Source organism: Pseudophryne corroboree, chromosome 6 (genome assembly GCF_028390025.1).
Source record: "Pseudophryne corroboree isolate aPseCor3 chromosome 6, aPseCor3.hap2, whole genome shotgun sequence".
NCBI classification, from domain to species: Eukaryota; Metazoa; Chordata; class Amphibia; order Anura; family Myobatrachidae; genus Pseudophryne; species Pseudophryne corroboree.
The window spans coordinates 799,862,680-799,888,212 of NC_086449.1; the positions used below are offsets into that span (position 1 = coordinate 799,862,680).

Genomic DNA, 25,533 nt, shown 5'->3' on the forward strand with positions numbered 1-25,533 from the left:
TTTTTTCAAGCACCGTTCAGGTGGTACATCAACAGCAACAAAGATATACTAAAAGAATGAATGAAATACAGTTCCTGTGAATACAGCAATAATGCAGATGGTAATGGGTGTGGTAATAGTAGGTATCCGTCTAGGCAGACTTAGGAGATGGGAATGTCCTTAACCCACACCCAGGTGCTTAAGTGGTGGATTAACAACAGGAACTGACCAGCAGGTGGTCCTCTGGAAGCTGGTAGTGTAGACTAGGAGATGAGTTATACCCCTTTTCCACTAGCATTTTTAAACACGGGTAAATGCGCGGGGGCACGCATTTACCCGTGTTTTTCCCTAGTGGAAACGGGTCCCCCGGCAAATTCCCGGATCAAGTGATCCGGGAATCCTACCCTGGTAGCTAGCCGAGTTGAACACATGTTCAACCCGGTAAGCTGTCTAGTGTGAACGGGAGCCGTGTCGAGGCGACATGGCTCCCGTTCACAGTGCATAGGGAGGGCAGTGCTGGGAGAACATGTGATCTCCCAGCGCCGCCCCTGCCGCGTCACTAGCGCGTCACCAACCCGGCAATTGCTGGTTTGGTGAGCGCTGTCTGCAGGGGGCTGTAGCACGGGTCGCAGCCGTGTCAGGCGACATGGCTGCGACCCGTGCTACGCTAGTGGAAAAGGGGTATTAGTTGCTGGGTAGACCGGGTAGAACCGGACTGAATGATGGGATGAAGTGGAGTGCTTGATAATCCAATGTAGCTGGCGAGTAGCTAGATACACTGGTGATGCTAGAGTTCACTGAAGTGAAGAGAACGGTGACAGAGCACCAGTGATTACTGGCAACCGATGGCGTGGCACCGATGATTGCTGGTCACCGATGGCGGAACACCGATGATCACTGGTAACTGATGGCAGAGCACCGATGATTACTGGTCACCGATGGCGGTGCACCGATGATTGCTGGTAACTGAACACCGCTGGAAGCTTGCCGCTGAAGGCCGGTGTTTTGCAGAAGGCAATGTAAGGGCACTGCGGAGTCAGGCTGCACCGCTTCATGTTGAACTGGTGCGGGTCTCTAGTGGCGTTGGAAGCAGGAGCTGGAATCCCTGAAATAGCAAACAACCACAAGCAAGGAGACTGGTAACACTGGGATGACAACCAAAGCACTGACAACTTCCTGGGTCAGGAACAGGACCTTTATACCTGCAGCATTGCAGGGATTGGATGGTCAATCAGGCAGAGTTCAGCGGTGCAGCGGATTGGTGGAGATAATGTCATGTGAGCAAAACCAACATGGCTGCGCTCATGCTAGCATTTGGAGGGAAATCTGGCTTGTTGAACCATGTGAGGAATTGCAGCAATGGCGGCAGAGGCCACAGAAGGCAATGGACGCCAACTTGCACATGTGTTTCACAGAGATGGCGGCAGCGGCCGCGACGAGCAGGAGACGCCATACAGAGCTGTTTGCGCATATGAAACATAGAGACAGCGGCAGGGACTGCGACGGGCTGGAGACGCCACGAAGGCCCATCAGAGTACTGGAAGTGCAGGGATGGCGGCGGAGGCCGCAGAGGGCTAGAAACACCATTCTATCCACATAGGTACACTGGGCGGGATGTACTAAATGAAAAATGCGGTAAACTCCCTGTTTACCGCATTTTCCGGATGTACTAACCCCCGGCCGGCAGGACAGCGCCGGCGTACGTCCATAGAAGCCTATGGGCTTCTCTCCGCGGCGCTGTGTGAGGGATCCGATCGGATCCCTCCCAGCATGCCCTGCGGCCACCCCCGTCACCCCGCGCATGCGCAGACTGACTTCTGGGGCCGAATCCCGGAAGTCAGGCTGCTGCTGCGCATCGCGGAGGACAGCTCTTATCGGAAGAGCTGTCCTCCGCAATGCTGATCGCATATGTTAGTACATATGCGATCAGCAACGTAGCACAGGGCGGCGATGAGCGGCGATGTACATTAGTACATCCCGCCCACAGTGACAGCACCTGCAGAGTGACGGAGAGGAGATGAGGATGTCATCAGCATGACTGGAACGCTGAGCCAGCTTCAGGAGACACCTGGACGTCCAGTAACCCGGATCATGGCGTCCAGTAACCCGGATCATGACATTATGGGGGTAATTCTGAGTTGATCGCAGCAGCAAGTTTGTTAGCAATTGGGCAAAACCATGTGAACTGCAGGGGGGGGCAGATATAACATGTGCAGAGAGAGTTAGATTTGGGTGGGTTATTTTGTTTCTGTGCAGGGTAAATACTGGCTGCTTTATTTTTACACTGCAAATTAGATTTCAGTTTGAACTCACCCCACCCAAATCTAACTCTCTCTGCACATGTTATATCTGCCCCACCTGAACTGCACATGGTTTTGCCCAACTGCTAACAAATTTGCTGCTGCGATCAACTCAGAATTAGGCCCTATGGGGGTAATTCCAAGTTGATCGCAGCAGGAATTTAGTTAGCAATTGGGCAAAACCATGTGCACTGCAGGCAGGCAGATTTAACATGTGCAGAGAGAGTTAGATTTGGGTGGGGTGTGTTCATTCTGCCTCCCCTGCAGTGCAGATGGTTTTGCCCAATTGCTAACTAAATTCCTGCGTTACTGATTGTGTTTATATATGTGTGGAGTGGATACATGTGTCTGATTTCCAGGCGGATGGAATGCCGGCGGTCACAATTCTGGCATCCTGATATTGGAATTCCTGACAGGGGGGAGGTAAGTATGTTGCCCCCAGACCCCTACCCCTCCCTTCCCACAGCCTAACCCTAACTTCTCTCCTCCCTTAGTGCCAAAACTTACCCCCCCCCCCCCCCTCCAATGGTGCCTAACCTCCCTCCCCGCAGCCTAACCCTACTCCCATCCCCACTGCCTAACCCTAATCCTCCTGGGGGTCGCCTAAACCTAACCCCCACCCTAACCTGCCCGCTATACTTATGGTCAGGATGCAGGCGTCAGTCTCTTGGCTCTGTCTGGATTCGGGTGTCGGCATTCCGACGGGCAATGGGATTCCATCTGCCGTAATACCGACAGCCAGCATCTTAACAGCATCCTGTCTGTAATTTATTAAATCGTTGTATTGGAGGAAATAGTTCCTTACTAGAGAGGAAATTGGTCCTTTCCAGGACAGCTGGGACGTAATAGTTCCTTACTAGAGAGGAAATTGGTCCTTTCCAGGACAGCTGGGACGTAATAGTTCCTTACTAGAGAGGAAGTTGGTAATTTGCAGGACAGCTGGGATGTAATAGTTCCTTACTAGAGAGGTAGTTGGTCCTTTGCAGGGCAGCTGGGAGGTAATAGTTCCCTACTAGAGTGGAAGTATGTCCTTTGCAGGACAGCTGGGAGGTAATAGTTCCTTACTAGAGAGGAAGTTGGTCCTTTGCAGGGCAGCTGGGAGGTAATAGTTCCCTACTAGAGAGGAAGTTGGTCCTTTGCAGGGCAGCTGGGAGATAATGGTTCCTTACTAGAGAGTAAATTGGTCCTTTGCAGGGCAGCTGGGAGGTAATAGTTCCTTACTAGAGAGGAAGTTGTCCCTTTGCAGGACAGCTGGGAGGTAATAGTTCCTTACTAGAGAGGAAGTTGGTCCTTTGCAGGGCAGCTGGGAGGTAATAGTTCCCTACTAGAGAAGAAGTTGGTCCTTTGCAGGGCAGCTGGGAGATAATGGTTCCTTACTAGAGAGGAAATTGGTCCTTTGCAGGGCAGCTGGGAGGTAATAGTTCCTTACTAGAGAGGAAGTTGTCCCTTTGCAGGACAGCTGGGAGGTAATAGTTCCTTACTAGAGAGGAAGTTGGTCCTTTGCAGGGCAGCTGGGAGGTAATAGTTCCCTACTAGAGAGGAAGTTGGTCCTTTGCAGGACAGCTGGGAGGTAATAGTTCCTTACTAGAGAGGAAGTTGTCCCTTTGCAGGGCAGCTGGGAGGTAATAGTTCCTTACTAGAGAGGAAGTTGGTCCTTTGCAGGGCAGCTGGAAGATAATAGTTCCTAACTAGAGAGGAAGTTGTTCCTTTGCAGGGCAGCTGGGAAGTAACAGTTCCTTACTAGAAAGGAAGTTGTCCCTTGTAGGGCAGCTGGGATGGAACAGTTCCTTACTAGAGAGGAAGTTGTCCCTTTGCAGGGCAGCTGGGAGGCAATAGTTCCTTACTAGAGAGGAAGTTGGTCCTTTGCAGGGCAGCTGGAAGATAATAGTTCCTAACTAGAGAGGAAGTTGTTCCTTTGCAGGGCAGCTGGGAAGTAACAGTTCCTTACTAGAAAGGAAGTTGTCCCTTGTAGGGCAGCTGGGATGGAACAGTTCCTTACTAGAGAGGAAGTTCGTTCTTTGCAGGGCAACGGGGAGGTAATAGTTCCTTACTAGAGAGGAAGTTGGTCCTTTTCAGGACAGCTGGGAGGTAATAGTTTCTTACTAGAGAATCATTCCCTGCACATTTTGTTATTTTGATTAATCCTGGTTTCCCATTGGTCAGTTATAGTGGTGTGATCTGGTGTATCGTCTATGCTTTAAAGCAGTGATATTATTTTTTTTTTTATATAGGCAAAAACTGATTTTCTTAAATTGAAATAGTATTGATGCTTTAAACTCCACTATAAAATCGCCACTTTTCCCACGTAGGTACCTATTACATTTGACCAAGGAAGTCTACAGGAAGTTAATTCCATCTGTAGATAGGTAGTCTTTAAATGGTATCAATGGTGGTCTGATCTGTGCTGTCCCAGTGGTACGACACACCATCTTGTAAAGGCACCACGCCAGCCCGTGCGCAAATACAAAATATACATAAATATGTGGGTATAGGTTATCCAACTGATTTAATTCACTCATTAATTTTCAATCATTATTGGACATTTTCTAGAACCAAACCACTATGTACTATACTAAGTGCACGGCCAATGGGAGAGATTCATCAAGCCTTGGACAGAGATAAAGTGGAAAAGTTGCCCAAAGCAACCGATCTGCTAACTGCCATTTATCTAGCACGGTCTTTAAAATGGCAGTTAGAAGCTCATTTGGTCAACCTCTCCACTCTATCTTGAAGGCTTGATACATGATGTCCCCCTATGTTAAGCATCACACAGATTACTTGGATCTGCAACGTAATACCCTCTTCTCATTTATCTCCTGTTCTAATCTAAGTTATAGAACATCGTACGGCGTTCCCTAGCAAACTGTTGGGTCCAACCTATACGGGACTTGAAACAGTGTCTCCTTCTGCCACATGTTTCCAGGGTCTGATATTCTGACAGCTCATCATCTCGATCCTTCCACATGTGTCTTCCATTACACCTTCCTGTCTCTATACAGTCGGTGACCGAGATGTTACCAGTAGCCCCATTGATGTGACTGCATCAAACATCAGTTGATAGGATGTGGGAAGTGGAGTTGAAGTTCAGGCCAGGAATCTTCTGTGGACCCCAGCCAGTCCTCCTGACACATGCGCGCCGGCTGTGTGGAATCTGGATGAACTTCTGGGTCATCTTGATAGCTATCTTTTATTAGCAAACATTGTACATCTAGCGCACAAATGTAATATAAATAATTCATGATCACTGAGATATATGAATAAACATGTCAGGTACAGATTATCAGAGCAACAAACCATTTACTGCTGCAAACAAACCCTACTTCTTTGTTCCTATTTATTTATGGTATCACCTTATAATAATCCCAAGACTTATATGTGCTTACTGTTGGTGTGTGTGTACTATTTGAGGTGTACACAGCTAGTAAATGGTAGACACCAGTGGTAAAGAGGGTGTGTACTTAGAGATTGACAGTATATAGGGCCTAATTCAGGCCTGGTCGCTGCAGTGGCAGTGTACGCAGGCTGAAGACCAGTGCAGTGTGCCCACGCGCAGAAGCTGCACTTCGCATGTGCACACAGTATGATTGACAAGCAGAAGCGGTCGGGAGCGTGACGGCGGTATTGGAATGGCGTTGTGGTGGTGTTGGGGGGGGGGGGGGGCGCGGTCCGGACAACAAAAGCATGTCCGGACCATTGCTGGGGTGGTTCGTGGCAGCATCGTGACGTCACACTGCAGCCAAAAACATGGTGGGTAGCCGTCTACCTTCGCCGGTGCGAAAGCATCGCCACTGCATGATGCTTTCGCATGTCTGTGTGGGGGAGTGGCGGGGCAGACTTGCCCTGCGCTGGGCGTCCTCCCGCATGTCAAAGATTTTTATAATGGATGTGTGTTTTTTCGCACATCTATGATCAGGTCTGAATTAGGCCCCTAGATAGACAGTCAATAGGTCGTCATCAGATGGTCGACTGTCAAAAGGTTGACAGGTGGATATTTAAATAGTCGACATAGACTTAGATTTGCATGGTCAACAGGGTCAAAAGGTCGACACAGAAAAGGTTGACATGGTATTTTAACCCTGGACCTAACACCCCCTTCCCCCTCTGGTGCCTAACCCTAACCCTCCCTCTGGTGCATAACCCTAACCGTCCCCTTCCTCAGTTTAAACCTATCTCTCCCCCAAATGCCTAGCTATAATACTAACCCCTAACCTTAACCATAAAAATCATGAAACATCATGTGTGAACTTTTCTGTTTTGACCTTTTGACCCTATTGATCTAAGTCCACGTTGACCATTTAACTGTCGACCTTTCGACCCTGTCAACCTGCTGACTGTCGACCATCTGGTGTTGACTTATTGTCTGTCTATGTACAGTATTTACTGTCTATCTTCCATCCGGATACCCAAAAAAGAGCTTGGGCTTATTGCAGTACACAGTTTTGTACAGCCGTACTCACTGTTACACAGGTAGTGGAGGTGGAGCCGAGTATACAGCAGACCAGCCAGCCCTGTATGTAGGCAGATAATGTAGGATATTGCAAGGTCCCCACCAAGCTGAGTACTACACATCAGTGTAGTGTTGTGGTGCTCAAATACAGTGACAAGATGTGACTAACAGCGGCCATCTTGGTAATGGATAGATGCTTCATGTTATGGATCGACAAGGGCCCATGGTTCCAGCCCTATCGATTCTAGGGATGTGGACACTGGAGAGGGGTAAGAAGTCACTGCTGTGGGGCTCAGTTTTTCTCTTGGTGGCCTTGATTATAAATCCAGGATATTCTTGTAAGGTTACAAAAATATATATCATTGTACCAAAAAAGATACTTGAAGATAGAGGCCAAGCTAGAACCAAGCTCTGTGACAATTAGGGTGGAAATTTTTATTGTATTCCTATCTTCTCCTTCACACACACCCTCACATACACACCTCCCCAAACAAGTATCATTTTCCACTGTAGCCAGCAAGGTGAAAGGAAAAACCAATGTTACAGAAGGGCATGTTCAAGCCAAAAAATGAACGTCATCTACACGAAAGAAGTCCCTCGAATGATACACCTGCGGTGAAACCATGATCACTCAATTTGCGTTATTCACTGCGAAACACGTCGTCAAGCCTCCCTCCTGCCCTCTTCACTGGGCAAGTACATGGGGTTTGGAGGCGGACCTGCTCTCTGGATGCAGATGAATCATAGGACAGTATAAGTACATGTGGTATGGCATAGGACATTGACTACTATTGTAGAACAGACGGCACCTAATCCTTTTCCCGGGCTCAGTAGGTTCTCTAGGATATTTGTCCTCAGCAATTATAGCGTTTACACCTTAAACTCAGGTTCATGGGAATCTGCTGCAAAATACGGATTACAATTGGGCAAATGTAATGATTTGTTGACGGTATTAATAGACATTATTTTATTTATACAACTGCTTAGATATTGCTAACAGCGCTTTTATATCCCGCAGCCTCCTCAGCACACTTCAGAGTCTGTGAGCCGTATACAGACCATAAAGGACGATATCACTTTGGATTCCACTGTCCTCGCCTTTCAGACAACAAGTCCTACATCTTGTGCTGTCACCATAACAACACAGTCTTCAAATACTGCTGCAATGAGACAGAGTTCCAGAACGTCATGCAGATGAATCTCACTATGGGTGCAGATGGATATATGCATAAGTAAGTGACAGCCTCTCTCCATGTTACTGTGAGGGGATAATTTACAGTCAGTGTAGAACTCAGTCAGGATGTCAGTCATAGTTCTTGTAAGGTTATTCCTCTTATCTGCATAGATAATAAATATATGAAAAATTATTGTTTGAAAGAGTGGAAAACAAACACCACACAGCTGAAGCTGAAAAGTAGAGACTACAATACAGAGAGCATCCTAATAACTGCTATTCAATACAGATAGAATTCTGTTGTTTACTACTGTATATAAATACAGCACTCTAGTGCCTACTATATAACAGAGAACATTTGAGTGCTTACTATACAACAGGGAACTTTCTTGTGATTACTAAACATTAGAGAGCATTCTATTGACTAGTATGCAGAAAGAGCATTCTAATTCTTACTATACAATAGATAACATTATAGGAACTAATATACAGTAGAGAGCATTATAGTACGGCAAAGCAGTAGAGAACATTCTAGTGTCTACTATACAATAGAGGGGTAAGGTATGGAATCCTGGCAGTCAGAATCCCCACAGTCAGGATACCGTCAGCGGCCATCCGACGGTCAAAATCCAGACAGATCCGTGTAAGTATTTTAACCTTAACCCCACTCCCTGCAACCTAACCCTAACAGGCCACTCCTGCAGCCTAACCCTAAACCTACCCCTAGTGTCTAAATGTGACCCCAATACCTACCGTCAGGATTCTGACCATCATGATTCCGCTGTCGGCATTCTTACTGTTGGGATGCTGACTGCCAGGATCCGGACTGCATCCCCAATAGAGAGCATTCTAGTGCCTAGTATACAGTATAGAACATTCTAGTTCTTACTATACAATAGAGAGCATTCTAGTGCCTAGTATACAGTAGAGAACATTCTAGTTCTTACTATACAATATAGAGCATTCTAGTGCCTAGTATACAGTAGAGAACATTCTAGTTCTTACTATACAATAGAGAGCATTCTAGTGACTACTGTCCAGTAGAGAGCATTCTTCTGCCTAGTATACAGTAGAGAACATTCTAGTTCTTACTATACAATAGAGGGCATTCTTCTGCCTAGTATACAGTAGAGAACATTCCAGTTCTTACTATACAATAGAGAGCATTCTAGTGACTACTGTCCAATAGAGAGCATTCTTCTGCCTAGTATACAGTAGAGAACATTCTAGTTCTTACTATACTATAGAGGGCATTCTAGTGCCTAGTATACAGTAGAGAACATTCTAGTTCTTACTATACTATAGAGGGCATTCTAGTGCCTAGTATACAGTAGAGAACATTCCAGTTCTTACTATACAATAGAGAGCATTCTAGTGCCTAGTATACAGTAGAGTACATTCTAGTGCCTACTATACAGTAGAGAACATTCTACTTCTTACTATACAATAGAGGGCATTCTAGTGCCTAGTATACAGTAGAGAACATTCTAGTTCTTACTATACAATAGAGAGCATTCTAGTGCTTAGTATACAGTAGAGAACATTCTAGTGCCTAGTATACAGTAGAGAACATTCTAGTTCTTACTATACAATAGAGAGCATTCTAGTGCCTAGTATACAGTAGAGAACATTCTAGTTCTTACTATACAATAGAGGGCATTCTAGTGCCTAGTATACAGTAGAGAACATTCTAGTTCTTACTATACAATAGAGAGCATTCTAGTGACTACTGTACAATAGAGAGCATTCTTGTGACTACTATACAAGGGCGCACATTGTAGGGATCACTATGCAATATATCAGCGATCTAGTGACCACTGTTACAATGCATGAAACATTCTAGTGGCCTCTATATAATACAGAGGGGATTCTAGAGATCTCTATGCAATACATGTAGCATCTTAATGACTGTTCTACAATACAGAGAACATTCCAGTGATCAGTATACAACACAGAGATCAGTCTACTGACCCACTATACAATACAGAGAGCTCGTTAATAAGCATGTCATTTTTAAATTTTTTACATATTCATAAAAAAAAAAAAAAATTTCTCTAACGTCCTAGTGGATGCTGGGGACTCCGTAAGGACCATGGGGAATAGACGGGCTCCGCAGGAGACTGGGCACTCTAAGAAAGATTTAGTACTACTGGTGTGCACTGGCTCCTCCCTCTATGCCCCTCCTCCAGACCTCAGTTAGAATCTCTGCCCGGACAGAGCTGGGTGCATTTTAGTGAGCTCTCCTGAGCTTGCTAATAAGAAAGTATTTAAGTTAGGTTTTTTTATTTTCAGAGAGTTTCTGCTGGCAACAGACTCTCTGCTACGTGGGACTGAGGGGAGAGAAGCAAACCTACTAACTGCGGCTAGGTTGCGCCTCTTAGGCTACTGGACACCATTAGCTCCAGAGGGATCGATCACAGGAAGCTAACCTTGGTCGTCCGTTCCCGGAGCCGCGCCGCCGTCCCCCTCGCAGAGCCAGAAGACAGAAGCCGGCGAATTGAAGCAAGAAGACGTCAAAATCGGCGGCAGAAGACTCCTGTCTTCATATGAGGTAGCGCACAGCACTGCAGCTGTGCGCCATTGCGCCCACACTAACCCACACACTCCGGTCACTGTAGGGTGCAGGGCGCAAGGGGGGAGGGGGGGGCGCCCTGGGCAGCAATTAAGTACCTCCTGGCAAAAGCAGCATATATACAGTTGGATACTGTTATATATATGTATGAGCCCCCGCCATTAATTTCACACAAAATCGCGGGATAGAAGCCCGCCGCTGAGGGGGCGGGGCCTTCTTCCTCAGCACTCACCAGCGCCATTTTCTCTCCACAGCTCCGCTGAGAGGAAGCTCCCCAGGCTCTCCCCTGCAGACTCACAGTAGAAAGGGTAAAAAGAGAGGGGGGGCACATAAATTTAGCGCATTAATCATATATACAGCAGCTACTGGGTAAACACTAAGTTACTGTGTGATTCCTGGGTCATATAGCGCTGGGGTGTGTGCTGGCATACTCTCTCTCTGTCTCTCCAAAAGGCCTTGTGGGGGTCCTGTCCTCATATAGAGCATCCCCTGTGTGTGTGGTGTGTCGGTACGCGTGTGTCGACATGTTTGACGAAGAGGGCTATGTGGAGGCAGAGCAAGTGCAGATGAATGACGTGTCTCCGCCGACGGAGCCGACACCTGATTGGATGGATATGTGGAAGGTGTTAAATGATAATGTAAACTCCTTGCATAAAAGGTTGGATAAAGCTGATGCCTTGGGACAGTCGGGGTCTCAGCCCATGCCTGATCCTACAGCGCAGAGGTCGTCAGGGTCTCAGAAGCGCCCACTATCCAAAATTGTTGACACAGATATCGACACGGATTCTGACTCCAGTGTCAATGAGGATGATGCAAAATTGCAGCCTAAAATGGCTAAAGCCATCCGCTACATGATTATAGCAATGAAGGATGTTTTGCACATATCAGAGGTAAACCCTGTCCCTGACAAGAGGGTTTATATGTATGGGGAGAAAAAGCAAGAGGTGACTTTTCCCCCTTCACATGAGTTAAATGAATTATGTGAAAAAGCATGGGATTCCCCCGATAGGAAAGTCCTGATTTCCAAAAGGTTACTTATGGCGTACCCTTTCCCGCCAACGGACAGGGTGCGCTGGGAATCCTCCCCTAGGGTAGATAAAGCTCTGACACGCTTATCTAAGAAGGTGGCCCTGCCGTCACAGGATACGGCCGCCCTAAAGGATCCTGCAGATAGGAAGCAGGAAAGTATCCTGAAGTCTGTTTATACACATTCTGGTACTCTACTGAGGCCGGCAATTGCGTCGGCCTGGATGTGTAGTGCTGTAGCAGCATGGACAGATAATCTGTCTGAGGAAATGGATACCATTTTACTGACCCTGGGGCATTTAAAAGACGCTGTCCTATATGTGAGGGATGCCCAGAGGGACATTTGCCTACTGGGCTCTAGAATAAATGCAATGTCAATTTCTGCCAGAAGGGTCCTGTGGACTCGGCAATGGACAGGTGATGCCGACTCCAAAAAGCACATGGAGGTTTTACCTTACAAGGGTGAGGAATTGTTTGGGGACGGCCTCTCGGACCTAGTTTCCACAGCTACGGCTGGGAAGTCAAATTTTTTGCCATATATTCCCTCACAGCCTAAGAAAGCACCGTATTACCAAATGCAGTCCTTTCGATCACAAAGAAGCAAGAAGGTCAGAGGTGCGTCCTTTCTTGCCAGAGGCAGGGGTAGAGGAAAGAAGCTGCACCATACAGCTAGTTCCCAGGAACAGAAGTCCTCCCCGGCTTCCACTAAATCCACCGCATGACGCTGGGGCTCCGAAATTTCAGCCACCAGTGGGTTCGCTCACAGGTGGATCCCTGGGCTATACAGATTGCGTCTCAGGGATACAAGCTGGAATTCGAAGTGATGCCCCCTCACCGTTACCTCCAATCGGCCCTGCCAGCTTCCCCCATGGAACGGGAAGTAGTGTTAGCGGCAATTCACAAGTTATATGTCCAGCAGGTGGTGGTAAAGGTTCCCCTCCTTCAACAAGGAAGAGGATACTATTCCACAATGTTTGTGGTACCGAAACCGGACGGTTCGGTCAGACCCATATTGAATTTAAAGTCCCTGAACATTTATCTGAAAAGATTCAAGTTCAAAATGGAATCTCTCAGAGCGGTCATTGCAATCCTGGAAGAGGGGGATTTTATGGTGTCTCTGGACATCAAGGATGCTTACTTGCATGTCCCCATTTATCCACCTCATCAGGAGTACCTCAGATTTGTGGTATAGGACTGTCATTACCAATTCCAGACGTTGCCGTTTGGGCTCTCCACGGCACCGAGAATATTTACCAAGGTAATGGCAGAAATGATGGTGCTCCTTCGAAAGCAAGGAGTCACAATTATCCCATACTTGGACGATCTCCTCATAAAGGCGAGGTCCAGAGAGCAGTTGCTGATCAGCGTAGCACACTCTCAGAAAGTGTTGCAACAGCACGGCTGGATTCTGAATATCCCAAAGTCGCAGCTGATTCCTACAACGCGTCTGCCTTTTCTGGGCATGATTCTGGACACGGACCAGAAGAAGGTGTTTCTCCCGGTGGAGAAGGCTCAAGAGCTCGTGACTCTAGTCAGAGACCTCTTAAAACCGAAACAGGTGTCGGTGCATCGCTGCACGCGAGTCCTGGGAAAGATGGTGGCATCATACGAAGCCATTCCCTTCGGCAGGTTCCATGCGAGGATATTTCAGTGGGATCTGTTGGACAAGTGGTCCGGATCGCATCTTCAGATGCATCGGCTGATCACCCTGTCCCCGAGGGCCAGGGTGTCTCTTCTGTGGTGGCTACAGAGTGCTCACCTTCTCGAGGGCCGCAGGTTCGGCATACAGGACTGGGTCCTGGTGACCACGGATGCGAGCCTCCGAGGGTGGGGGGCAGTCACTCAGGGAAGAAAGTTCCAAGGGTTGTGGTCAAGTCAGGAGGCTTGTCTGCACATAAATATCCTGGAACTAAGGGCCATATACAACGCCCTGAGTCAAGCGGAGCCTCTGCTTCGCAACCAACCGGTGCTGATTCAGTCAGACAACATCACCGCAGTGGCTCATGTAAACCACCAGGATGGCACAAGAAGCAGAGTGGCGATGGCGGAAGCCACCAGGATTCTTCGTTGGGCGGAGAATCACGTGCAAGCACTGTCAGCAGTGTTCATTCCTGGGAGTGGACAACTGGGAAGCAGACTTCCTCAGCAGGCACGACCTCCACCCGGGAGAGTGGGAACTTCATCACGAAGTCTTACAAATCGATGGGAACTGCCACAGGTAGACATGATGGCTCAACAAAAAGCTACAAAGGTATTGCACAAGGTCAAGACTACAAAGGTATTGCACAAGGTCAAGAGACCCTCAGGCGATAGCTGTGGACGCACTGGTGACACCGTGGGTGTTCCAGTCGGTCTATGTGTTTCCTCCTCTTCCTCTCATACCCAAGGTGCTGAGAATCGTAAGAAAAAGAGGAGTGAGAACAATACTCATTGTTCCGGATTGGCCAAGAAGGACTTAGTACCCGGAACTGCAAGAAATGCTCACAGAGGACCCATGGCCTCTGCCTCTCAGACAGGACCTGTTGCAACAGGGGCCCTGTCTGTTCCAAGACTTACCGCGGCTGCGTTTGACGGCATGGCGGTTGAACGCAGGATCCTAGCGGAAAAAGGCATTCCGGAGGAAGTTATTCCTACGCTGATAAAGGCTAGGAAGGACGTGACAGCAAGACACTATCACCGTATATGGCGAAAATATGTTGCCTGGTGTGAGGCCAGGAAGGCCCCTACAGAGGAATTCCAGCTGGGCCGGTTCCTGCACTTCCTACAGTCTGGAGTGACTATGGGCCTGAAGTTGGGGTCCATAAAGGTCCAGATTTCGGCCCTATCCATTTTCTTTCAAAAGGAACTGGCTTCTCTTCCTGAAGTTCAGACGTTTGTTAAGGGAGTGCTGCATATTCAGCCCCCTTTTGTGCCACCAGTGGCACCTTGGGATCTCAACGTGGTGTTGGGTTTCCTGAAATCCAACTGGTTTGAGCCACTTAAGACCGTGGAGCTAAAGTATCTCACGTGGAAGGTGGTCATGCTATTGGCCTTAGCTTCGGCTAGGCGTGTGTCAGAATTGGCGGCTTTGTCATGTAAAAGCCCCTATCTGGTTTTCCATATGGACAGGGCAGAATTACGGACTCGTCCGCAATTTCTGCCGAAGGTGGTGTCATCTTTTCATTTGAACCAACCTATTGTGGTGCCTGCGGCTACTCGTGACTTGGAGGATTCCAAGTTGCTTGATGTAGTCAGGGCTTTGAAGATCTATGTAGCCAGGACGGCTGGAGTCAGGAAGACTGACTCGCTGTTTATCCTGTATGCATCCAACAAGCTGGGTGCTCCTGCTTCAAAGCAAACCATTGCTCGCTGGATCTGTAGCATGATTCAGCATGCTCATCCTGCGGCTGGTTTGCCGCATCCAAAATCAGTGAAAGCCCATTCCACAAGGAAAGTGGGCTCTTCTTGGGCGGCTGCCCGAGGGGTCTCGGCATTACAGCTTTGCCGAGCAGCTACTTGGTTGGGTACAAACACATTTGCTAAGTTCTACAAGTTTGATACCCTGGCTGAGGAGGACCTTGTGTTTGCCCATTCGGTGCTGCAGAGTCATCCGCACTCTCCTGCCCGTTTGGGAGCTTTGGTATAATCCCCATGGTCCTTACGGAGTCCCCAGCATCCACTAGGATGTTAGAGAAAATAAGATTTTACTCACCGGTAAATCTATTTCTCGTAGTCCGTAGTGGATGCTGGGCGCCCATCCCAAGTGCGGACTTTCTGCAATACGTGTACATAGTGTGACAAGAACACTGGGATAGTGTTTGAGGGCAGGTATATTTGTCCCAGGTTCTTGTCTTACATGTTTTAGAAAATGTTAACTTCTAGGAAAAATGCTTTTTGTTTTGTCTGAACCTTTTCAGTTTGCTGTAAAAGCTGGGTAAAGGCTCTGAGAGAGAGATAAGGCGAGTTCTAGACATTGGGCCCAGTTCGGGTCTATGGCCTCACAGAGGGCTAATCAGGGTTTCAGCTGTGTAAGAGTGATATAGTGCTTCTAACCTGATTAGTATGGGCAGACTGCCTGGGAAGGCTGCAGGATCTGTGTGTGAGAGACACGCTTTCTGATGCAAGTGAGCTATACAGTATGTACTGAAGAACTCTGTGTTTTGTTTAGTGACAGTTAGGAATATCTTATGTTTAGTTAGTGCCGGACAGGCAAGGTATTTTTATTTTGGGGTTTGTTTTATTTTCTGTTTCAATAAAACTGGCCGGGGTCAGTTGTACCAGAAACTGGACTTGTGTTGTTCCTCAGCTGCTGCGTGCTGCCATATTCCCCAGGAAAAGGCACCTTGCACCCCTACAGTGTTACAACTTGGTGGAGAATGCGAGCAGGCCGTTCTGCGCATAAGTGAAAGCAGCAGCTTTGTGAGGCCTGCAGAAAACGGTGGTTTATGCAGATACAGCCCAGTGTGAAGTTACTGAGACTCACCCCTGAGGGTTTGATATATGTCCTTGGTGAAAGCAGCTACAAAGCCGCCTGAAAAATCTGTTGACATGGAGGATCTGCTTAAAGCCTTGCTGCAAGCTACAGCGGCTCAGCAGGAGGCCAACCGACAGCAGCAGGTGGCAATGGAGGAAAATTGGAGACTACAGCAGGAGGCCAACAGACAGCAGCAGGTGGCAATGGAGGAAAATAAGAGACAACAGCAGGCAGTTGTTGATGAACTTTACAGGCAACAGCGTCAGGATAGAGAGGCCTTAGCAGAAGTGGTGCAGAGACTTGCAGCTCGGGTTGGAGATGTGGCCGTCAGTGCTCCAACCAGCTCTAGTTCTATACGAGCCAGTCACTTCCTGCAGAAAATGACAGAGGCTGATGATGTGGAGGCCTATCTGACCACGTTTGAAAGGACTGCCGAGCGTGAGAACTAGCCGAAAGCACAGTGGGCCAGTCTGCTGGCACCTTTCCTGTCAGGTGAGCCCCAAAAAGCTTACTTTGATTTAAGCCCTGCTGAGGCTCGGGACTATGATAAACTAAAGACTGAGATCCTGACCCGCCTGGGAGTCACGCTGTCAGTACGAGCACAACGGGTGCACCGTTGGCTGTACGCCATGGAGAAGCCTCCGCGCTCCCAGATGCACGACCTTATTCAGCTAACAAAAAAATGGCTACAGCCAGAGACATTAACTGGTCCCCAGATGGTGGAAAGAGTCGTCATGGACCGCTACTTGAGATCTTTGCCCATGGTCCTGCGCAAGTGGGTGAGCCATGGAAACCCGGGTACTGCTGACCAATTAGTGGACATGGTAGAGAGGTATTTGGCAGCAGAGGAACTACTGATGACCACCCAGCAACCCATAGATCCTCGACAGCGCCCTTCAGTAAAGACTGGTAAGACTGTTCCGTGGGAAAACGTTGCTGGGCGGTTAAGAGAACGCAAGGCTGGAGAGACTGTAAACACTGGCCCTGGAAACAGGCCAATGGGGCTAGAACGGTCTATGCTGCCCAAATGGGTTGATAATCGTGTGGTTAAATGTTTTAGGTGTGGTATGCCAGGTCATGTTATTGCCAATTGCCCAGTCACGCAAGAACCCATGCAATGTGATGCTGCCTTTGAATGTCGCAGAATGTCTTTCTTTGCTAGGTTAGCCTGTACTGTGGTACCTTCACCTGAGCTGGAAAAACAAATGTGTGATGTGTTCTTAGAAGGTAACCGGGTAGAGGCCTTGCTAGATTCAGGAAGTTTAGTTACCCTCGTGAAAGCTGGGTTAGTGAACCCCTTAAAGGTCCAGCAAATACCTATTGGGGTAACTTGCATACATGGGGATACCCAACATTATGCCACTGCTGAGGTGAATATAGAAACTTGTTGTGGGTCAGCAATGGTTAAAGTGGGACTGGTCCCTACCTTGGTGCATGAGGCCATAATAGGGAGGGATTTTCCTCATTTTTGGAAACTGTGGGAATTACGGTTATCAACAGATGTGAGAAGTAAAAAGCCAGTTGATAATACCGGTGATTTTATGGATGTACGTGGGTCTTCTGAACTTTCTGGCCCTTTGCCTTTTGCTAGTTTGGCTGGGGAAGTGACAGATGGGGAGTCCAGTGAGGACCCTCTTGCCGGGAACAGAGACATAGTAGTTAGAACTGAAAGCGTGCCTGACCTGGAGGTAAAGAAGGATCTGTTTGCGTCTGAACAGTTAAAGGATCCTACCTTAATAAAGGCTAGAGAGAATGTTAAGATTGTTAATGGGGAACCTGTGGTACCAGGTGACAGGGTTACGTATCCCCACATGGCCATCTGTAATGAGCTCTTGTACCACATTGTCAAAAGGGGTGAGGATGTGGTGGAACAGCTGGTAGTTCCCCAGCCTTATCGGAGAACGGTACTAGATTTAGCTCATAGTCACGTTACCGCAGGACATTTAGGGGCAGAAAAAACCACTGAAAGAGTTTTACAAAGGTTCTTTTGGCCAGGGGTTTATAAAGAAGTGTCTGAATATTGTTCTTCCTGTCCTGAATGCCAGTATCATGCCCCTAGACCCCATTTCAGGAGCCCACTAGTTCCCATGCCTATTATAGAGGTCCCGTTTGACAGAATAGCCATGGATCTCGTGGGGCCCTTGTTAAAGTCTGCTCGGGGCCATCAGTATATCCTGGTAATTATGGACTATGCCACTCGATATCCTGAGGCTGTCCCTTTACGCACTATCACAACCAAGGCGATAGCTAGGGAGCTGGTGCAGGTATTTAGTAGAGTGGGAATACCAAAAGAAATTTTGACTGACCAAGGTACTCCATTTATGTCAAGGATCATGAAAGAATTGTGCAAGTTATTTAAGGTCACTCACCTCAGGACGTCCATCTACCATCCCCAAACTGACGGGTTGGTGGAAAGGTTTAATAAAACATTAAAAAGTATGTTAAAAAAGGTTGTTGAGAGAGATGGGAAAAACTGGGATTGTTTGTTGCCCTACTTGTTAATGGCCATCAGAGAAGTTCCTCAGTCCTCTACGGGGTTTTCTCCATTTGATTTGTTGTATGGTAGACACCCCAGAGGGCTGTTGGATATTGCCAAAGAGACGTGGGAAGGACAGCCCACTCCTTATAGAAGCGTTATTGAGCATGTAACACAAATGCAGGATAGGATTGCAGCCGTGGTACCTGTTGTCAGAGAGCACATGGAACAGGCCCAAAGTGCTCAACAGAGGGTCTATAACCGGAGTGCCAAGATACGGGAATTTGCTCCTGGAGATAGAGTTCTTGTTTTGGTACCCACTGTGGAAAGCAAATTCCTAGCTAAATGGCAGGGTCCATTTGAGATTAGGGAAAAAGTGAATGAGGTTAATTACAAAGTATACCAGCCGGGAAAGAGAAAACCCGAACAGATCTACCATGTTAACTTAATCAAACCCTGGAAAGATAGGTTGTCTCTGTCAGCGGAGCCTTGCCCTTCGGTGTCTTCACCCCGGTTGCTTCCCGCAGTGAAGGTGTCAGAGACATTATCAGCTGATCAGAACAATCAGGTTAAAGAATTTCTCATCCAAAATAGGGAGGTATTTTCAGAGCTGCCTGGCTGAACGACCATAATAAAACATGACATTGTCACAGAACCAGGGGTCAGGGTTCATTTAAAGCCATATAGGATTCCTGAAGCTCAGCGAGAAGCTATTTCTAAGGAAGTTAAAACCATGTTAGAACTTGGAGTCATAGAGGAGTCTAACAGTGAGTGGTCCAGTCCCATAGTGCTCATCCCGAAGCCCGACGGTAGCATACGCTTCTGTAATGACTTTCGTAAGTTAAATGAGGTGTCCAAGTTTGACGCATACCCCATGCCCCGTGTGGATGAGCTTGTAGAAAGGCTGGGAACAGCCAGGTTTCTCACCACATTGGACCTGACCAAAGGTTACTGGCAAATACCTTTATCTGATAGCGCCAAAGAAAAAACAGCCTTTTCGGTTCCGGAGGGGCTGTACCAGTATAAGATGTTACCCTTTGGGTTGCATGGGGCTCCAGCAACCTTTCAACGGGCGATGGATAAAATTTTGAGGCCCCATAGAAAATATGCAGCTGCCTATTTGGATGATGTGGTAATTCACAGTACAGACTGGGGGTCCCATTTGGTTAAAGTACAAGCAGTACTGGACTCAATCAGAGAGGCAGGGTTAACTGCTAACCCAAAGAAGTGCTGCCTCGCAATGGAGGAGGTCAAATACTTGGGCTTCACCATAGGCAGAGGTCTGATTAGGCCCCAATTGAATAAAGTTGATGCTATTCAAAACTGGCCTCGTCCAGTGAATAAAAAACAGGTAAGGGCTTTTTTGGGAATTACTGGGTACTATAGACGGTTTATTCCTAATTTTGCGACCACAGCGGTGCCGTTGTCAGACCTTACCAAAGGGAAGCAGTCAAATGTGGTGAAATGGAACCCTGATGCAGAAAAGGCGTTCCAAGCGTTAAAAGTGGCTTTGTGTTCACAACCGGTGTTGATAACACCAGATTTTTCAAAAGAATTTGTGGTACAGACAGATGCCTCAGAGGTAGGGATAGGTGCTGTGCTGTCCCAAACCAGAGATGGGGACGAACACCCTATCATTTATTTGAGTAGGAAACTCAATGAGCATGAAAAAAGGTATGCCATTGTGGAAAAGGAGGCTTTGGCCATTAAGTGGGCACTAGATACCTTGAGATATTACCTCTTGGGTAGACAATTCAGACTAGTGACAGACCATGCCCCTTTAAAATGGATGTATGTAAATAGAGGCAAGAATGCTCGTGTAACTAGATGGTTTCTAGCGTTGCAGGACTTTAAGTTTACTGTCGAACATAGACCGGGAACACAATTGGCCAACGCAGATGCATTGTCTCGCATCTTCTGTTTGGGGGCTACAAGTGTTCCGGCCCCTAGGTCGAAACAGGGGAGGAGGATATGTGACAAGAACACTGGGATAGTGTTTGAGGGCAGGTATATTTGTCCCAGGTTCTTGTCTTACATGTTTTAGAAAATGTTAACTTCTAGGAAAAATGCTTTTTGTTTTGTCTGAACCTTTTCAGTTTGCTGTAAAAGCTGGGTAAAGGCTCTGAGAGAGAGATAAGGCGAGTTCTAGACATTGGGCCCAGTTCGGGTCTTTGGCCTCACAGAGGGCTAATCAGGGTTTCAGCTGTGTAAGAGTGATATAGTGCTTCTAACCTGATTAGTATGGGCAGACTGCCTGGGAAGGCTGCAGGATCTGTGTGTGAGAGACACGCTTTCTGATGCAAGTGAGCTATACAGTATGTACTGAAGAACTCTGTGTTTTGTTTAGTGACAGTTAGGAATATCTTATGTTTAGTTAGTGCCGGACAGGCAAGGTATTTTTATTTTGGGGTTTGTTTTATTTTCTGTTTCAATAAAACTGGCCGGGGTCAGTTGTACCAGAAACTGGACTTGTGTTGTTCCTCAGCTGCTGCGTGCTGCCATATTCCCCAGGAAAAGGCACCTTGCACCCCTACAGTGTTACAATAGTTATTGCTTAATAAAGGGTTATGTTATGTGGGCATCCATTGTTGATGCTCTGTTGTGGTTCATACTGTTGACTGGGTAAGTTTATTACAAGTTATACGGTGTGATTGGTGTGGCTGGTATGAGTCTTACCCTGGATTCTAAAATCCTTTCCTTATAAAGTCAGCTCTTCCGGGCACAGTTTCCTTAACTGAGGTCTGGAGGAGGGGCATAGAGGGAGGAACCAGTGCACACCAGATAGTACTTTCTTAGAGTGCCCAGTCTCCTGCGGAGCCCGTCTATTCCCCATGGTCCTTACGGAGTCCCCAGCATCCACTACGGACTACGAGAAATAGATTTACCGGTGAGTAAAATCTTATTATTTGTGGAGCTGAAAACCCAAGGCTGGACATTGATGGTCAATTTATTCTGTGTGGTGAACAGGACTGGGGCGAAATTTCGCCACTGAGGCAAATGTTCTGATAATTGCGCTCACCTCGTCTCATAAGTTTAGAAAGCGGAGACCCAGAGCGGGGTGAAGAAGAATAAAAGAAATAAGATGAAAAGGGTATAGATCAAACAGGTCCTTCTGCCTATTGTTCTACTAACAATGAATCTGACAGACAGTGGCTCAGCTGTGACCAGATTGTTGCTGCTTTATATGTAGATAAAGGAAACCTTCGCTTGGACGTACAGCGGCTGATTTCCATTTCAATTCCGGAATCCAATTAATACCATTTATAAATAAATCTATAATCCATCCATTAGGCCATTGCCATGGCAACTGTGCGGAGCCAAATAACAAGTAGGCATCACAAGCGTTCCTGTACTAGCTGTTTCTGTGACTCCGCTTTCATCTCACAGCTTACATGAAATAACCCTTTATTACTAGGATCCACGATGAGAACGTCTCCTTCATCATTTACTTCTCTTGGTTCTACAATATATCTGAAAATTCTAAATACTTTATTGCAGGGAATTTTCCTATAACTCGGAAAGTTTAGGTTTGCATCAGTCTTTTCTCAAAGGACTAATTATCTTTGTCACGCTCTGTGGTAGGATATATAATCAGAGCCGGATTAACGGCGGGGCGGAAGGGGGGGACGTTCCGGGGCCCCCACACACTGTCCTCACAACTGCAAAAAACCATTTGAGTATTAGTACAGCATTTACCTGTCACCTCTCCGTCCTCCTCAGCAGCTGAGCTGTTCTATTACAGCTGCGGCCGCCGAGGAGCTTCACTCACTGCAGTGTGAAGTCTCGCGAGATTTGACATTATCTCGCGAGACTTCACACTGCTGTGAGTGAAGCTCCTCGGCGGCCGCAGCAGTAAAGGAACAGCTCAGCTGCCGAGGAGGATGGAGAGGAGACAGGAAAATGCTGTACTCCTACTCCATTTTTTTTTTTTTTGCAGTTGTGAGGACAGTGTGTGGGGGCCCCACAAATTTGTTGCCCTGGGGCCCCCACAGACCTTAATCCGGCCCTGTATATAGTGCACGAACAGCATTTAATATTGTTTCCAAATACAGTAAAACCTAGAACTATATGTTGTGAACTTCTATTTGTTCTGCAAAAAAGGTCCTATTTTGGTGAAATCAGATGCTGTTTTCATCAAGCAGTTTAAATGTGTAGTGAAATATCTGAACAATCATTATGTCTAAGAACAAACCATCGCCTACCAGCCCTGTGTGACAAACAGAAACTATTCTAGTGACTGATATGAAACATAGGAAACAATGGGCCTAGTTCAGCTGTGGTTGGAAGTGCTGTCATTTACTTGGAAGCAGCAGTGATAGTGCTGTATGGTGCTGCAGCAGGAGGCATTTATTACAAGTAGACACCTCCTGCTGCAGTTGTGATCTGTCCTACGTCCTACGATGCAAGCATCGGATCACTAACTCCGGTGGCTTGTGGCCAGTGGTGCAAGTAGAAAAAAATCTTAGTGGTACTGCGCCAAAAAATGGGTGTGGCTAATGAAAATGGGGGCATGATACACATATGGGGGGTGTGATACCCATATGCCCCCAATAGTGCAGTGCCAGATACACATATGCCCCCAATAGTGCCAGATACACACATGCCCCCTCAGTGCCGGATATTCCTCCACAGTGCCAGATACAAATATGCCTCCACAGTGTCAGATACACATATGCCCCCACGGTGCCAAATATGCCCCCACAGTGCCAGATACACATATGCCCCCAGTAGTTTAGTGCCAGATACACATATGCCTCCCAATAGCGCCAGATACACATATGCCTCCAGCAGTGCAACTCACCATTGACCGTTGTTGTTGCTGCTGCTGCCTGGGGCCGGCTCTGCAGTGTCACTATGTTGGGGAGATGAGAACGCAGCATGCGGCTCTCCTCACCTGCCCCTCTCCTGCCCAGCAGTCAGTCCAGTCTCTCTTCTCTTCCTTCTGCAGCGGTGGCATGTTTCACAATCAAACGCCATTTTGTGATCAAACGCTGGTTCGTGCATGCGCAAGCCCCATGATGCGTGGCCGGATGGGGGCGGGACTGGGAGTGTCCCACTCCCAGTCCCGTCCCTGTCCGGCCACGCATTAGCGGGCTTGTTTACCATTCGATGGCAACAAACATCGCCACCAAATGGAACGCTGCCATCAAATGGTAAAAAGTTAAAAAGACTGCCATTGCAAAAAAAACATAGATAGTTGCAAACCATCGCAATGCGATGTCCATCCCTAGTTAAACATTATAACTCAGAGCAGTCGGGAGCAGTCGGACCTCTGTTTGCCTCGCGCAGCCAAGTGGCCCTGGATCACTTACATTTTACTGGCCCAGGCAGCAGATGGCACCCTGCCCCCCCCCCCCCCCCCCCCCCCCCCACCTTGCCAGCCAGCCTCCGAGTATTGTGGTTGGAGCTTATTTGTGTCCCGGATTGGCCATTGTGATTAATAGACCAGCAACGTAAGATAGGAAGGTAGCCATTTTCCCTCAGAAAGAGTGTGACAGCTCTAGAGCTAAAACTTGTATATAACTCCGCTCAGAACACACTTGACAACGTTAGTCGGGGGTGTCGCTAGGCGGTTCACATCATCGGGCACACCCCCGCACACCCTCAACTTCACAACATTAATCGGGGGGCGTGGCAAGGTGGTTTCCATAATCAGGCACACCCTTGCACACCTCAACCCTCCATTATCACGCAGTGAGGCAGAGCTATGGTGTTCTAATACACAGTGAATCACATCATCCCATTCATTAGGGAAGTGGGTGGGATCTGGGTGTGCTTCCTGCTCTCCTGGGAGTCTGGGAGAGCTCCCTGAGATTTGGGAGGTGGCTAGTTTGGCTTGGAGTAAACACTTACTCATTATGCTTACAGCGCTCTGAGCACTGAAGGTGGGCTCATTCACAGAGAGGGACTAAATCAGCGTAGTGATGAACTCCCAGGGTGTCGCAAACCTTCAACATCTGTGTGTAATCGATGGGTACAGCGTGCCTCCAACTGATCCAGAAGTCTTCCTAAAGAGCAATTAAACACATGATCTATAAAACAGTCTCCTATCTCAGTTCCCCTATAAACTCCTAATAGATCACCGCTGATGTAGATCAATGTGGGCAGCACAGCTAAGTTAATAATTAGATGCTGTCAGTGTACTCTCCGCTCTGTTCCCTGCAGTGATGGGAGCTTTGTGCCGTCCTATCAGCTGTGAATACGTTCTGTATGAGAGACAGATGTTATTTACAAGGAGCAGATGGGGAAGCTACAGGCTGGGGGGATTAATAAATTGTTGTGGATTGTATTCATTGAGAATAGCTGTTTGTTTTAGCTCTAGACATAATTGGTGGTTTTCATGTTGGATGTGACCGTGACCCCAAAAAAATAAAATTACTGCGCCACAGTCATCATTTACAATGTCAAAATGCAGCATTTTACAGCAATTATTATCCTTACCAGAACTGCAGGAAATGTTTAGTAACGTCAGCTACCAAAGCTGCAAAATGCAATGTCTGAATGACATCATCGTGTGACGTCATCTGGAATATGAAGGCCATGGGAATCTGCGTGAGCCGCAAGTGGAAATGCAGACCTCAGCCACTGGATATGCCCATGACAGTGTGGAACTGGGGTATAAGGGACTCACCGGAGAATGCAGTGGCAGGAAACCATGATTAGGGGTGTGGCTAGTCTCCAGAGGGGGTGTGGCCAGTTACCACAAAGACTTGGCTAACCATTAGAGAGTGCCTGGTCTGTGCCCCTTTCTTAATTTATATAGGGAATTCTGCTAGTGCATGAATAATGTACCAGTTAAATAACAGCAATGCACTGTAGTAATTTCACCATAATATAACATATGTATAATGTAGAATTTAAGTAAACAGTCTGGAACCTGACCCCCTAGAGGAGGAGGTGGGGTACTTTCAGGGATTTCCCCAGTACCCCTGTGGGTCAGTATCACCCTGGCACCGGAACAGGCATACACACACTGACAGACATCAGTAGTGCACATAGATTGATCACCTAAATAAATAAAAGTAAATGTGCTGACTAAGATGTTTTTTTACCACACTACAGTATACGCGTGTAAATTTTGGGCCATGGTACTTGGGGGGGGCAAG

At 47.4% G+C, this 25,533-nt stretch overlaps 1 protein-coding gene across 3 annotated transcripts in view; it reads left to right on the forward strand.

Moving 5' to 3' along the window:
- SHISAL1 (shisa like 1) overlaps positions 1-25,533 on the forward strand; it is a 203,201-nt gene that overhangs the window by 135,566 nt on the left and 42,102 nt on the right. For all 3 annotated transcript variants that reach the window (XM_063928912.1, XM_063928913.1, XM_063928911.1), the window contains exon 3: positions 7,745-7,958. In XM_063928912.1, the coding sequence (XP_063784982.1) occupies positions 7,745-7,958 (214 nt within the window). The remainder of the gene's footprint in view (positions 1-7,744; positions 7,959-25,533) is intronic.